Source organism: Dendrobates tinctorius, unplaced genomic scaffold (assembly GCF_039654945.1).
Source record: "Dendrobates tinctorius isolate UK_male_01 unplaced genomic scaffold, ASM3965494v1 ptg000007l, whole genome shotgun sequence".
In the NCBI taxonomy this organism is placed as follows: Eukaryota; Metazoa; Chordata; class Amphibia; order Anura; family Dendrobatidae; genus Dendrobates; species Dendrobates tinctorius.
Genome location: NW_027361675.1, coordinates 3537501 through 3553465, shown reverse-complemented (window position 1 = coordinate 3553465; position 15965 = coordinate 3537501). Strand labels below are relative to the sequence as shown.

The following is a 15965-nucleotide window of genomic DNA, read 5'->3' as shown; positions in this document are numbered from 1 at the left end:
TGCTCACTACTTTCATCAGACTAATCTTTTATTGAAGAGTATACTCACTATTGTACTCACTATGGTCATATGCTCACTAGTTTCATCTGACTTCTCTTTTATTGAAGAGTGTACTCACTAGTATACTCACTGTGGTCACATGCTCACTGCTTTCATCTGACTGATCTTTTATTGAAGAGTATACTCACAAGTACACTCACTGTGGTCACATGCTCACTAGTTTTATCCGACTTCTCTTATTTTTCATCTGAACTTTCTTCTAATGAGAGAAGTAAACATGTTTAGTGGGCACATGACCACAGGCATGCAAATTACATACAAGCGCTTATGTGACTCCAATTACATGGGAAATTGTGAGCGTTTGCACATCGCATAGTCATGATTCGGCAGTCTTCAAACATATATACTGACTGTAGACTATTCTTCTGAGACTGTATAACCACTTTTGTAATATGTGCACATGGCATAGTACCTGCAAAAAAAAAATGCCAGGAAAGCGTAGGCGGCTTTGGAAACCTGAAGCTGTTAAAGAAAGATAAAAAACTAAACTGACTATATGCACCAATAACACTGCACAACAAATTTCAGGGAAGTTCTTGTCCCATGAGAAAATGTGATTGTACCTTATAGACTTTGCTATGCTGAACATGAATATGTGCTCCAAAAGTCTGTATCACATAAGGTTTTTAAGAAACCACAATTTATAGTCTACATTATGACTTCCGAGACACTACATACATGTGCATCGATGTCAGTAGCAAAATAAATTTTTCAAAAGTGTTTTGCAGATGACTTTCATTTATAATCCGTGTCAGATGCTTCTCGAATAAGATTCCAGCAATAGTCAGACAGCATTGATATACTCCACTTTCCCTGCTACCTTTTCTACATCAGCCCAATGTCTTGGTGAAATCTTTCACCGTGTTCATTACTAATGACACCAAGATTGGCTGGAAAAAAGTCCAAGTGAGAATGTAGAAAATGCATTTTTAGTGACATATTGCATTTCATCAAATGATATGCTGTGAGCATGTTGTCCATGAGTTGTTCAAAGTTCGGTGCCCTGCTGTTGCCAAGGAAGTTGAAGGTCCACATCTCTAAAGCCTCTCTAAGCTACTTGTTCAGCACCTTGCAAAAGACCATCAAAGCTACTGTCATTCATTATTTCTCTGATCTGTGGGCCAATAAAAATACCTTCTTTAATCTTTGCACCACTTATTCTTGGAAATGTCTGTCACAAGTAAGAAAAGGCTTCCGATTCTTTGTGCATTGCTTTGACAAAATTCTTCATAAGCCCAAGTTTAATATGCAAAAGAGGGAGAAATATCTTTGCTGGATCAACGAGAGGATTATATTTAACATTCTTCTGTCCAGCAACCAGGTTTTCGCGGAGTGGCCAGTCCTTTCTGAAATAGTGCATTTTTCGTGCACGACTGTTCCACTCACAAATAAAACAACAATACTTGCTATATCCAAGCTGCCATCCAAGAAGAAGTGCAACAACTTTTAGATCACCACATATGTTCCAATTATAATTTCTGTAATTAATGTGTGTCAACAGTAACGCCGTATTCTCATATGTTTCTTTCATGTGTACAGCATGTCCAATAGGTATAGAAAGATAGATATTTCCGTTGTGTAGTAAAACAGCCTTCAGACTTAAAGCTGATGAGTCAATGAACAGTCGCCATTCCTTCGGGTCATGTTCACATCCAAGAGCACCAAACAACCCCAAGACTTCATTGCAAAAGGTTAAACTGTTGACATGGCTGAAAAATTGATTAAGGTCTTCTTGATGACGGCGAAAAACAGAAACTCTTTTCCTGGTAATAAGAGATTCCATTCTTGTAGCCTTGATCCCAATAATTCTGCCTGCCTCTTTGACAATTTCAAATTTCTGACCAAGTCACTCAGATCAGCTTGACTGAACAGATGTGGATTATATGTAGAAGGCTCAAAGTCTGGGTCTGCAGCAGTTTAATTTTCCACTGACATTGTTAGTTCATCTTCATCGTCCTCCATTGTCCATACTTTGGGCGGCTTTGGAACACGAAGACTTTCATCGTGTGGCACTGGTCTTATGGCTGATTGAAGATTAGGATATTCTATTGATTTCTTATTCTTTGCTGACTATCCTGTTACATTTGTAAGGCAGAAGTAGCGATCTGTTACATGATCTCTCTGTTCTCTCCATATCATTGGGACAGTGAACGACATTGACGGTTGTGATCCATTCAGCCATGCTCTAAGCATGTCAGTATTGTCTTTTGATTCTTCCCCTGCCCAGGAGATGTGGTATGCTTCGTACACGATCAGCCGAATGATTCACTGCACCTGCGCAGAATTCGCATAATAATTGCTTGCATATGTGTAGATCAGCGATTTATGTTATTTCAGTGGAAAATTCAGAACACACTGTTTCAGAAAAAGTTCATATATGAGTTTTTAGAATTATAAAAGAATATTATAATGTTTCGTATCATTTCTCAAAAACCTTATGTGATAGGAAAAATCTGAAGTATTTCTGAAATCAGCATGAAAAAATCTGTCAGGAACACTCAAAATTGTCCGAGGGACAAAACCTTGGTAATACAGTGTAATTTTTACATTGCTATGCATATGTGACTTTCTTGTTTGCCATTTTGTTGCGCTTTATAAAATGAGTTCCATAAAAAGACACCATGTGCACATACCCTAACACTCTTGAGATATTTGCTTGGCAAAATCTTGCAGAATGTAATTGTAATAAATGTGCACCTGTTTTCTGTAGGTATTATCAGATTGTATAAATCTACGCATTACAAAGAATTCCATTTCCAGCTATTTGGTATTTTCCATACTCGATCTTTGTAATACGCCACAGACAAAAGCTCATAGGAAATTCATTTAAACACCTTATATATTTTATACAGATTCTACAGTGTAATGTTCCACTAGAATAAATGCAAATAATCCCATATTTATGAAAATTGACCCATTGGTAATGTTAAAATCATGCCTATTGTACAAGAGATCTTACTATAGTTACTACTTAAGCTAGGGATATATACCGAAAAGATATAGGTTTGCAGTGCTTATGGAACATCTTGCTCTTGCATGATATTTACTGACATAAGGTAGAGATTTCTCCTAGCGAAAGGTTTTTAGAAATGCCTCACTGGGTCTTAGTTGAGGGATTAACATGCAGCATTATCACATATTTGTTTTGGACTTAGTTTTGTTTAATTAGATAAAATATTTGCCCCATAAATTCTAAATGAAAGATTTCATTTGTGAGAATTAGTAAGGTCCTTAAAATATTCCTTTTTTTTCCCCTTGTTGCCGCTGGTAGAACAATCTGCACAGAAGCATTTCTAATGTCCCCGGTGTGTCCTTTACATCAGTAATGATTCAGATTTTAATATATTTTCAGCCCTTGTTATGCTTTCAAGGTATTAAATCCTGCTGCAGGGAGTCTCCCGGCACTGAACATTTGTGCAGCCCGCAGCAGTCTCATTAGAAATTCTTATTGGCTGATCAACAGGGTGGATTCTTTATGGGTTTAGGTTTTTCTACAAGGCCACTGTTAGGAAAACTACCTGGTCATTGGAACAAAGTACAATGAACTGCTTCGTAGGTTCCACCAGTGTTTAAAAGAATTGCAAAAAGACAGAGAAGTAGAATGGATACAATTTTAACCACTTTACCACATCATGGCCTTGTTAAAGTCTAATAGCAGTGAATTTACAGCCAAAGAGGTCATGGGGCTCTGTTGGCAATCGCTGAGAAAAATGGATTATGCTTTAAATAAGAAAATGTGCAGGTACAGAGAGAAGGACTAGCCAGGTGCAAACACTTCTGCATATTAATGTATAACAAAGTAGGACACAGTCATTTGTTCCATTATCGGTGATTTAATAATTATACATAATACCATAAATGTTATATATTAGGGAAAAAAGCTTCATTTTATGCTCGGCACAAGACGCAATGTTTTCATCTTTCCGAGGATCTGCTCAATGTCAGTGACTAATGTGAGCAATTATTAAAAAAGGAGAATTCTAGCCTGCAATTCGAAGTCTTCTCAAGTTTCGAAGAGATTACCAGATAACCAATATATAAAACAGATCAAAAGGCAATTGAAATGGTTGAAAAATATACACCAATGTTTGTGCATAAATCCATAGCCTAATAGATCGTAATAACCGTGCGAGAATACAAACTGTGCGTTCATCTGGATGCTTGTGTAAGAAAAGGAGTTAGATTTTCAATTCTGGCATTCAGGAAAAGCCCAAGGGGACTGCAATTGTTGAAGGGTTGACATGTAAAGCATCTTTACATATCTTTTCTTCAATACCCTAGAAATTAAATCTGCAGCAGGCAAAAGAAAACAAATATATAAGTGATGACTTGATCTCAAGCCTCATTGTGCCACTGTTACTTGACCATGACAAGAAAGTTAATGTATGTGAATGTGCACGCCTATCTTAGCATCTTCCATTTACTTTAATAGAGAGTGATCAATCATGCATGTGTTTCCATGTATCTAATGGGATCATGGGAATTCAAATAGCCAGACCTCCACCCATCCACTGATGTACCACCAACATAAAAAGCTCCATATTGTATTTACCCTCAGAGACTACAGTGTCTCTGTTAGGTCTGCTGAAAGGCAAATTATACAGTTGTCCGCTCTCTATAAATCTATATCTACAGTACATTGGCATGTAAAAGTTTGGACGCCCCTCATCAAAATTACTGTTTCAGCTAAGCAAGTTGAGGATGAAATGATCTTTAGAAGGGCTAAAGTTAAAGATAACACATTTACTTTGTATTGTGTTATATATTTTCATCTTTTACATTTTAAAAATTACAATAAAGGAAAATGATCCAATGCTAAAGTTTGGGCACCGTGCATGGTTAGTACCTAGTGAAAGTATCACAGCTTGTGAACACTTTTAGTTGCCAGCCAAGAGTCTTTCAATTCTTGTTCAATTCCTGTCTAAGTGATTTTCATCCATTCTTCTTTGGAAAATTCTTCCAGTTCTGTGAGATTCCTGAGTCGTCTTGCATGCACTGCTATTTTGAAGTCTAGCCACATATTTTCAATGATATTCACATCAGGGGCCTGTGAGGGCCATTGTGAAACATTCAGCTTGCATCTTTTGAGGTAGTCTACTGTGAATTTTTACTTATTTTTAGGATCATTATTTATTTATAGAAATCATCCTGTTCTCAACTTCAGCTTTTCTACAGATAGTGTTATGTTTGCATCCAGAATTTGTTGAAATTTCATTGAATCCATTCTTCCTGGATTATATGTTCCCCATGTAATTATCAGCAACACAACCCCAAAGCATGGTTGATCCATCACTATGATTAATGATTGGCAAGATGTTCTTTTCCTGAAATTCTGTGCCCTTTTTTTTTCTACACATACCTTTGATCATTGTGGTTAAAGTTTTCTACTTTAACCTTTGGTCCACAGGACTTGTTTCCAAAATGCATCAAGCTTGTTTAGATGCTCTTTTGCATATTCTGATGCTGAATTTTATGGTGAGTATGCAGAAGAGGCTTTCTTCTGTTGACTCTTTCATGAAGGACGTAAATGTGTAGAATAATTTTCCTGTAACAGTAGAACAATGTACCACCTCTCCAGAGTCAGCTAAATCTTTCTGAAGGTCTTTTGCAATCAAGCGGGGGTTAATCATAGAATCATAACATCATAGAAAGGTAGAGCTGGAAGGGACTTCCAGGGTCATCTGGTCCAACCCCATACTTAATGCAGAAATCACTAAATCATTTCAGACATATGTCTGTCCAGCCTCTGTTTGAAGACTTCCATTGAAGGCGAACGCACCACCTCTCGTGGCAGCCTGTTCCACTTTTTGATCACTCTCATTGTCTAGGGTGATTGCCTCTCTAGAAATCCTATGAGCAGCTATCACTGAAATTCACCTTGGTCTTCCAGACCTTATCTTGACCTCCACTGTTCCTGTTAACTGCCATTTCTTAATTACATTTTGAACTGAGGAAAGAGCAACTCGAAAATGCTTTGCTATCTTTTTATAGCCTTCTCTTGCTTCATGGGTGTCCAACATTTTCATTTTCAGAGTGCTAAACAACTGCTTAGAAGAACCCGTGGCTGCTGTTTTTTGGCACAATGTCAGCGGTGTCTGGGTTTTCATTTTCAACTTGCTTAACTGTTCACAATAACAGTAATTTTGACCAAGGGTACCCAAACTATGCCACTTTTGGAACAAATCTACCTAAATACAGTCAATGCAGTAGTCTAAACCTCAGCAATACCCTTATAGCCAGAAAATGTGAGTACTACTGTTAGGGCTGGCGGAACGCACCAAATAATAAAGAGATGGTCCACCATGCAGAGATGACAACTGCTGCTTGGTAATGGCGGACAATAACTGGCGGTATTACTAGTACATATGGGTTAACTTCACCTGGTTAATAGGAAGCGAACCCTGTTACTTCACAGGACCGCGATACTGCTGAGTGAGCGCTAGTGTTGTGGTCACAGGACCCTGCCCCAAGGAAACGGGGTTAGAGTCCCTCTAGACCCACTAGCATTCAGCGCTGCTACTGCGGTGCCTGGACATACACAAATTAAAGATAAAGCACACTAGGTGCATACAGCGCCGCACTGGCGGATGCCACTAACCAGCCTAACCTTATGGCTGGAAAGCACAATGTTTGCGCACGGCACTGCCCTAGCGGTTGCTAACACTCTATGAGGTACGATATTGCCCACGACAGATTGGCACCATTGGATGCTAGCATGTGCTGATGACTGGGAGCATGGTGGCGAATGCAATACCACTGGTGGGCGCAGACTCTAACACCTATTCCCTAAACCCAAGCACAACTAGAGGGAGGGGATCATAATGAGTCAGTCGCAGTATCAAGCATCCATCATCATACACACCATAAGCCACAAGAGTCTATACTAGCGCATGGCCATGCAAACCTTTTATAGCAGCGTCCATCCGGGACCTTCCTGATGGTCCAATCCGAGCTGGAGAATGACCTGAGCATGTGACCTCCGATCTCCAATGAGAGATCGTCCTACGGGCATGCTCAGTGGACCGAAAGGAGGACTTAGTCCCTAGAGTAGCTTGCTGCTGACCAGCATGCGTTGCTATTGCTGAACCAGAGGTGGCAGCAGCAACCAAACCCACAGTGCTAGTCTGAGCAGAGCGCCGGGACCGACGAGTCTGCTAAACAGCCTCCTCTGCGTCCGGAGAGGAATGGGAGACTGCCGAAGGCAAGGCTCGTGATTCCTGCTGTGCAGCGACAGGAACCTGACACCTAACAACTACAGCTGTGACGAGAGCTCCTGATTCCTTCGTAAATATCAAAACATACTACTAATATACTACTGTTGGGCAGTGCTCTATCCCCATAGGCAGTAAAATCAATATTTAAAGGGTTTATTCAAGACTTTTTGTATCTTTTTCTTGTGGAGCTAAGAATTATTGGCAGGTAGTTAAAAACTGCCTGACTATTGTGCCTGACTCTGAACTTGGCCAGCTCAGAGCAGTCATGGATTTTACCTGCTGGCACTTCTGCTGCTTTATTCAACCTCATGTCAACTGGTCTTTCTCTTGAGGTCTGCTCTGTTGATGACATGCTAATTTACAGCTGATTCCCCGGAGATAGTCAATAGGGAGCCAGCCAACTGTTAATCAGTATGACATTGGCAGAAGCACCCTGTCAACATGCCAGAGCTGAAAAGAGGAAGCTGCTCTGTCTATGTGACGACAATGGAAGCCACAGAAATGCCAGCAGTAGCAGTCCACGACCACTCTGAGGTAGCAGAGATCTATGTTGGGCAGAAGAGACAGGTAGTTCGCTAGTACCTGCCTGTTAGTTCTTATCTCCCAAATAAAAGAATACAAAAGTCCCAAATAACCCCTTTAAAAGGTGTAAGTGAAGAAATGGGATGGCACTCACCACACGTAGGTAAAATCTTTATTATTGAATATGACACGCCCTCCAGGGCCATGGGGTACTCGGAACCAGGTCGGACAGTTCTTTGGGGAAGTTACGGGGCCGTGACCCAACTCTGTGGCCCTTGCTGTGCCATCAAGTGGGGAATATGTATATGGGATTTAACGTGACGCCACCTGTGGAGTTATGCAACAGATGGCCGACGCTGCTAAAAGAGACCGCTGAGGATGATGGTGATGCAGCTGGGATGGTTCTGCTCCCCACAGGTGGAGAGGGGCCCTATAGCTACCGGTTCTGTTTATGTCAGGTTTCGTGTACTTTGTGGTGCAGGACTCAAGGTGCAAGAGATAACTGGAGGACACAAGGGCACAAGTTTTCTTTTCCGTTACTTGATGGTTGTTAGTGCAGACCAGGACACTGGTACCAGAACATAATTTAGAGCCAGGCATCCTGAAAGCAATTTAGGATACACCTAGCCAGGTAGGTACAGAGACCTTCCTTCTGCGCTGTCCTCCCTTTTTCCTTGCTGCCTAACAGCTCACCCTCCTGCCCTATGCCTCACATACAATGTCCCAAGCCAGCAGCCTTTGATCCTGTCGGGCGACGATCTCCTGGTCCCATTAACCCTATATGTCTGCCTTTTCAGCGAATGTGTGTGCATTCGGCTGTCGCACATACAGATACTTCAGCCTCCGGTTTGCTAGCTGAGTCCTACAGTCTCTCCACTAGTATGGGGCCGGTCCCCAACTGTGACCTGGTCCTTCCTCCCATCTACGGTCGACATGGATTTGGGTGCCACGGGTGGATTCTCACTTCCCTGGCCCCTAGGACCCCGTCCTCACTCCACTTTACTCTCTAGTCCTGGGACGAGCTCCTCACTCCTTCAGTCCCCTCCACAAACTCTCTTCTCTTCCTGACTCCTCCTCCAACTGACTCCTGTTACCAAGACAACTCTCCACTCCCAACTGTCGGCTTTCTCTCCAGCTGTCCTACCCTTATCTACTTCCTCCACCCACACCCTCTACCTAGTTCCTCCCTGGCCTAAAGAGGTGTTGTGTTGGGAGCTAGTGTGTGGGTCCTGGGTAGTGCTCCATCCTTACCCGAGAGCGGAGTACCACAGCTCTGGCTGAGGTGCAGTACATCTGTGGCAACTGGACCCTCAGGGGTGCCACAAATATCAATATAATCAGTGCAGAACAGTGAGCAGGAAGAATAGGAGATGCATTATAGGCACATAAAGCACATTTCCTTTACTCCCTGCTCACCATTGTGCACTGATTATATGGATATTCAATAATGAAGATTTTACCTATGTGTGGTGAGTGCCATCCAGTTTCTTCACTTACACATTTGTAAATCTAAATAAACTCTCTAAAAATAATTCTGGCACTTCTATTTACAAACCTGGTTGCAGACCAAGAAGATTTTGGATTTGTACATTTTTGAAGTGTGTTGGAAGCTTTCTGTTCTTTCAGAGCTCATGAAGATGGAAGTCATTGAAGTTCTGTTCTTACTGTGCAGGTGCAGCCACCATGAAAACTTTGAACTAAAATCTAACTAAATTTATATCGAGCCCACCATCTTTTTAAAGCTGGGTCGATATCTGAGCTTTCATCTTACTGGCTACACGTTTATTTTTTTTTTTCGTATATTTTATGTATTTGTAGCTTTGTTGTTTTAAGGTTAACACTACATAAGCCTGATAGGTACTGGTTATACTGAGGTCTCAGAAATAAAATATTTTGCTGTTTTTGTGTAAATTTAGACAAAAAATAGATATCTGTGAATTATGAGTGACAGATTTCGTAGGGCTGTTTGTAACTGGCATTACACAAGAATTTGTATGCATACTGCATGGTCAGTCACAATAGACTAGCATCTGTTTACTTGTATAGAGGTGCTGACCAAGCTGCTGTGTTTTGGCAGTGAAGAAGAAACATAATGATGCAAGGATTTAGGTCACATCAGCACTGGGATGTATGGGGTCTATACTATGCCATTTGTTTCAGTAGTGTGAAAAAGTACTATTATACAAAATGGGTTTAAAAATAAAACTCTAATTCAGTTAATATTTAGAGATGTGTGGAAAAAATGAGACTTTGTAACACACGGCTGGTTTAGCTGTCAAAGAGTGTGACATGATAATACAGTATCAGCCAAGTTCAGTTTTGAATTTTACATTCTTTGAATTAATTTATTTGATTTTAATAAAGTCGAGCAATAAAGCAAACATTGGCTTTTTCATATCAAACACAAAAGTAGACTACCTCGGGTAAATGCATAATATAATGCTTAAATAGTTTATGGTACAGTAGTACAGTGTGTAGTAACAATTTACTCTGTAACAAAGTCAAACAATGTTAGAATAGAAGACAAGAGAATATGCCAATTATAATAAGACAATGAGAAAGAAATAGAGAGGGAGGGGAAGACAAACAAAGGGATGTGAAAAATAAATGGGTGAGAATCGAGATAAAGAAGATATTCTAAAAAAAATTGGGGATCCGGTATGCATGAAATTTGGATGGGGAGATGTGGAGAAAAAAGTTTACAAGAAAATTTAACTGTGCCCTAAATATATACAATAACATTTTATTTTAAGAGTGTTTAAAGTTTGCTACGGACATTTAGAATTGCAATTGTGACAAAATATTTGGGCAAAATGTTACATATCAGTGTCATAAATGAATAAGTCAAATTTATCAATGTTTTTGGCCAAAATATTACCCCTCTTGCCAATGCACCAGGGAAAAGGGAAGAACCTGGCAAAGCCCCTTTTCCGGGGCAGCTGAGGGCATATTTTAGGCTGTGGAGAGTCAATATCCATGGCCCCTTCCCAGTTTGACAATAGCAAAAATGAAGGTGACCCTCAAATTTAAATAATTTTAGAAAATGGTAACGAGTCTCTCCTATTTTTAATAACCAGCAAAGACTAAGCATACAGCTGCAGGCTGATATTAATAGGTTGAGAAGGGGCCATAGATATTCCCCCCTTCCCAGATTAATAACATAAGCCCTCAGCTTCCCCAGAAATGGCTCCTCCATTAGATGCGCTAATTCTGGTGCTTATCCTCAGCTCATCCCGTTACTAACCCCTGGGAGTTGTGGCAGCGGACATGAAACAGCTAACATCAGCCTCAAAATCATTACTCCACTAGCCAATGCACAAGGGCAAGTGGGAAGAACCGTGCAAAGATTTGGTGATTCTAATGGATGTGCCTTTTCTGGGGTGGCTGCTATTTTTAGGCTGAGGAGGGCCAATATCCATGGCTCCTTCCCAGCCTGAGAATACCAGCCGCCAGCTGCCTGCTTTAACTTGGCTAGTTCTCAAAAATGGGGTGATCCCAAAAAGTTATTTTAATTATTTATTTTTTCTTTTTTTTAATGGCATGGGGACGCACCTACTTTTGCTTATCAGTCAAGATAAAGCTGACAGCTTAGGGATGCAGCCCCCAGCAGTCAGCTTTATCTGTGCTGGTTATCCAGAATAAATGAGACCCCGCAACTTTTTTTTTCTTACGCAGTGCGCCAGCCAGTAACAGACGTGCCAATATTTGTGATTGCTGGTATGGATCCGGAAGTGCCCACCAGGGAAAAGCTTGTTGATTGGCTGCCCTGCAGCCTTTCAACAAGATTTGCTTGGGCAGCTGAACCTGAGCAGTAACATGACCTTTCCAGGAGAAGTCCATGCTAGGAGTCTGTGCACAGACCCTGAGTATCCTGTATGGACCCTGAACTTTACCGATGGCGGAGTAATTTTCCATCTCCTCAGTCACTGGGTAAGGCTGGTTTCACATTAGCGCTTTTTAAGCGCACGCACGGCCGGGGGTAGCTCCGCCCCCGAGCCGGCTCTCTGCCCGGCGTGCCCGCCCCTTGCTTGTAGCGCCGCCTCCTAGCGGACAGCGGCGCCTGCGATCGGCACACCCTATCTTTAGCATAGGGTGCGCAGATCGTGCGCAGGCCGTGCGCTAGTTGCGCTTTGACCTGCGCTGCGCACTTTTGATGGTGCGCCGTGCGCGCCAAAATCTGAAAAGTTCGATTTTGGCACGCACGGCGCACCGTCAAAAGTGCGCAGCGCAGGTCAAAGCGCAACTAGCGCGCGGCCTGCGCACGATCTGCGCACCCTATGCTAAAGATAGGGTGCGCCGATCGCAGGCGCCGCTGTCCGCTAGGAGGCGGCGCTACAAGCAAGGGGCGGGCACGCCGGGCAGAGAGCCGGCTCGGGGGCGGAGCTACCCCCGGCCGTGCGTGCGCTTAAAAAGCGCTAATGTGAAACCAGCCTAAATCTGTCTCTTCTGTAGGGTGCATGTTCTTATGGTCAGCAGAGACTTTTATCTTTCTCTCTCTTGTAGAGGATAAGCGCTTATGGTCAGCAGGGATCTCTATCTCTCTCCTATAAATTGTAAGCTCTTATGATCATTAGGGCCCTCTCTCTCCTGTAGAGTGTAAGATCTTATGTTCAGCAAGGTCCTCACTCTCCTATAGAGTGTAAGCTCTCATGGTCATCAAAATTCCCCCTCCCCACCACATCCTATCCCCCTCTCCTATGTCTTACATGTATTTTTCTCGCAGTTGCAAACTTTCGAGTATTGAGATTTGCAAGAATCTCTCCTACAAAGTGTAAGCTCTTATGATCAGTAGGAGCCTCTCTCCTGTAGAGTGTAATCTCAGATGTTCAGCAAGGTCCTCCCTCTCCTATAAAGTGTAAGCTCTCATGGTCATCAGAATTCTCCCTCCCCACCCCATCCCATCCCCCTCTCCTACGTCTTACATGTATTTTTCTAGCAGTTACAAACTTTCGAGTATTGAGATTTGCAAGAATCACATTTTGGGGGAAAATTTGGAGAAAAATCTGTGAAGCCAACAATTTTAAAAGATCAGTTCCTCTCTAGTTATGTTGCCATAATTTTGACATGCATATTTACAATTTGTGAAAAGTTCTACCTTTTTGTCTTGCTCTTTTCTTAAAATGAGACGTATCATTTTATGTGCAAAATAAGTTACAATTTGTGCTAAAGAAACTTATATAGACTTGAAAAATTTGACATATGCAGCTGTTCATCTAGCACACACTGGCTATGCCATACGTATTTAGTGGGCACACACCAGACTGGACTGATACAGCATGTCATTAGCTTCCATAACAGCAACCACTCACTGGATCAATAATTAGATGGCATATATAGATGGCATGTTAAGCAGTCTAGTGGTCCTGCTTGTTGAGTGAATCAAAACTAGAACCATCATCGGGATCATATTAACAAAAATATTTTATAGTTCACGGTCCCCTCCTTCCTGTTTATCCTCATACCTTATGGAAAATATGGGCTCTTTGTCTAGTTTTTAATTATCAGCTTCAATTTAGGAACAATTTCATAGGAATACAGTTAGCCTATGAAAATCTTTTTTTTATAGCACGGGAGAAGCTAAAGCATCCAGTGGTCAACACAAACACAAGAAAAACGTACAAGTGTCAAGTGCAGATTTGTCCTTCATACACTTTTCCTCTTAGCTTGACATCAGTTTCAATTGAGCTGTAAGCAAATCGCACATGGAGTAGTTACATGATGAGCCTAGGACATGTGAAAACAGCAGAATTCTAACAGTCAGTATATTACACACGGTCAGCATTCCACATGTTAGAGTCTGTCAAATTCTGCAAACATCTCAGACAACTCCAACCTTCAATAGGGGCACAAGAGACTTTGTTTTCTTCTTCTTTGAAGAAGCTATTTTGTATAATTTATTGGAGAATTGGAACTAAAATGATGTTAATATATGTCAAATATTTACAGTGTTGATATACTTTGACCCATACATTTTTTTTCTGCATTGGCTGACTGGTTATTTTGCTAAAATCCTTGTAGTGAAAAAACAAATGGAGATGAAATCCAGAGGAGTCAAACTACTTCCCAACAAGGACAGCAACCAGAAGACATCAGTGTGTAAGTGTTTAATGGCATTTCCTACACCTTCATGCATTGCCATTATCAGACCATACCTCCTGCATATTCAAAAGTGGATTGATGGCTCTCCTTTCACCGCACATGGACCCATTGTGGTGGGTGGGGGGATGCTTTAACATTGCCTTGTTTTCCCTTATATCAAGAAAACAGCAAATATCATTGCATATTTTAAACCACTAGTTATCAGTAGGTGATAAGAGCCCACATAATACAGCATAAAAGGTAGATGCTAAACTCATAAGACTAAAGTTGAAAAATTGAAAAGAAATAGTAAAAGTCCGAGAGTTTCTTTTTTATTTGTGCAAATTTCGTTATCAGACCATAGCTTAATATGAGAGGTCCTAAGAAAGTCAACATTTCTGACAGGTGCCACCAGTAATAGCAAAACTTGAATTTTGCACTTGTTCTTCTAGTAATAATGGAAGTTTGCATTACATTTTTCAGGTTTTCCGCTTGGATCACATATTCCTATCCTCGTATGCATCTCATATGAATTCATTTTAGTGATACGTATAAAGGCAAATATTGTTCATAACATCCACATTTAGGCTTTGCACCCTAAGGACAGCATGTGACTTAGTGCCTTGAGGGTGCCTTAGCAGTGCACCTACAGACGCATGCCCTCTCCCTCGGTTTCATGTTTACATAGGCTTTTCGCTCATACCCCTGCACCTGCTCTTCTCGAGCTTCTAATTCTCTGACCTGTGCAGCTCACTGAATATTGTTGGGTTGAGTAAAACCTGAAATATCCTTGTGTATAGGACACTGTGCTTTGTTCGTATGTCTTATCTAGAAAAGGTCAGCTACAAATCCCCTAGATTTTCCATTTGCTCCAGCACTAGGTGAAGGCACATTAGAAGTTTCCAGCTTTTGAACAGTGTTAGGTCTTTCTTTTGCCGTTAGACCTCTGGCGTGGTGCTAGTAGCATGCAATGCATGCTGCACAAAAGCTGTGCTATGTTACCAAATATAATTTCACAGAAAATTCCAAACCTCATTGTCAAGTCTTCATAAGTGTGTGTAGAATATGCATATTTTCCAGGATCATATCTGCCATGAATGTCATATTTACAGAACTATAGTGGCGTCTTAATCAGTATGGGCAATCTATGAAAGCCACAGGTTTCACAATGCTTGCTCTATAAGGAAAGATTTAAGGCTTCTAAGAGCGGTCACATCTGTTGTGTGAATTCTTTTGCTAGAAACAAATAATTGTCCAGCGCACTTCTATCCTCACAGGCTGCACTTGTTCCTAATGAATGGTCTGGGAGTTGGCTAGTTAAGGGTTAACCCTTTGAGTGATGGATGGGAGAGAGGTGCCAAAGAGGCTCACCACCCCTTCCCCCGGTGAATATGCACCACTGTATCCTGCACTGGTTGCCATGACAACACGGTAGCACCTGACGGATGTATCCAGCTACTCTTTTCCCTTTCCCTCTAGTTTTTCAGAGACTTATGATTGTCCCTCTTTTTTTTCAAACGCCGCAGCTTTAGGAAGTTAGACCTTAGCAATATATTGGTGAATTGGTGCTACGTTTTATCTGCTTGGTGGCTCTGTGTCACAAGCCAAGGCTCAGATGTTTGGCCTCCAAGGTTATGTTGCTTTTCCAACCTAATTTGAAAAGCATACAGTATTGGAGAGCTCATTTATTGGCACGCTCCCTCTATTAGGGTGTACATTATTGTGACTTTTCACTATCAATGGTGTAAAGTTAAAATTTCCAATAAATTAGTTTTGTAGGCTTCTTTTAAATAGCGTAAAATGCCGATTATATGTAACATGAGTCCTGACTGGAAACATTTTTCTAGTAAATATATAAAGTACCGTAGTATTCCTCCTCTTTCGTACACTTCCTAAACTAAAGGCTAAAGAAGGAATAAAAATAGATGTGAAAAGAACTAAAAATACATAAAAAATAATGCAATAATCATTCTATTAAAAATGATCTTAATTAGTATAATTGATTTGCGTAGCAGATATCACATACTGCTTCCTCCTGATGTCAGTTTTGCTTTTTTGGCAAGATACGTTTACATGTGTCATGTCATTTCT

The 15965-nt window shown here is 41.1% G+C and overlaps 1 protein-coding gene across 1 annotated transcript in view; it reads left to right on the top strand.

The window, feature by feature from the left end:
* Window positions 1-15965, top strand: part of CSMD2 (CUB and Sushi multiple domains 2) — a 1542159-nt gene that overhangs the window by 987085 nt on the left and 539109 nt on the right. The window contains exon 7 of the mRNA XM_073571899.1: window positions 13815-13892. Within this exon, the coding sequence (XP_073428000.1) occupies window positions 13815-13892 (78 nt within the window). The remainder of the gene's footprint in view (window positions 1-13814; window positions 13893-15965) is intronic.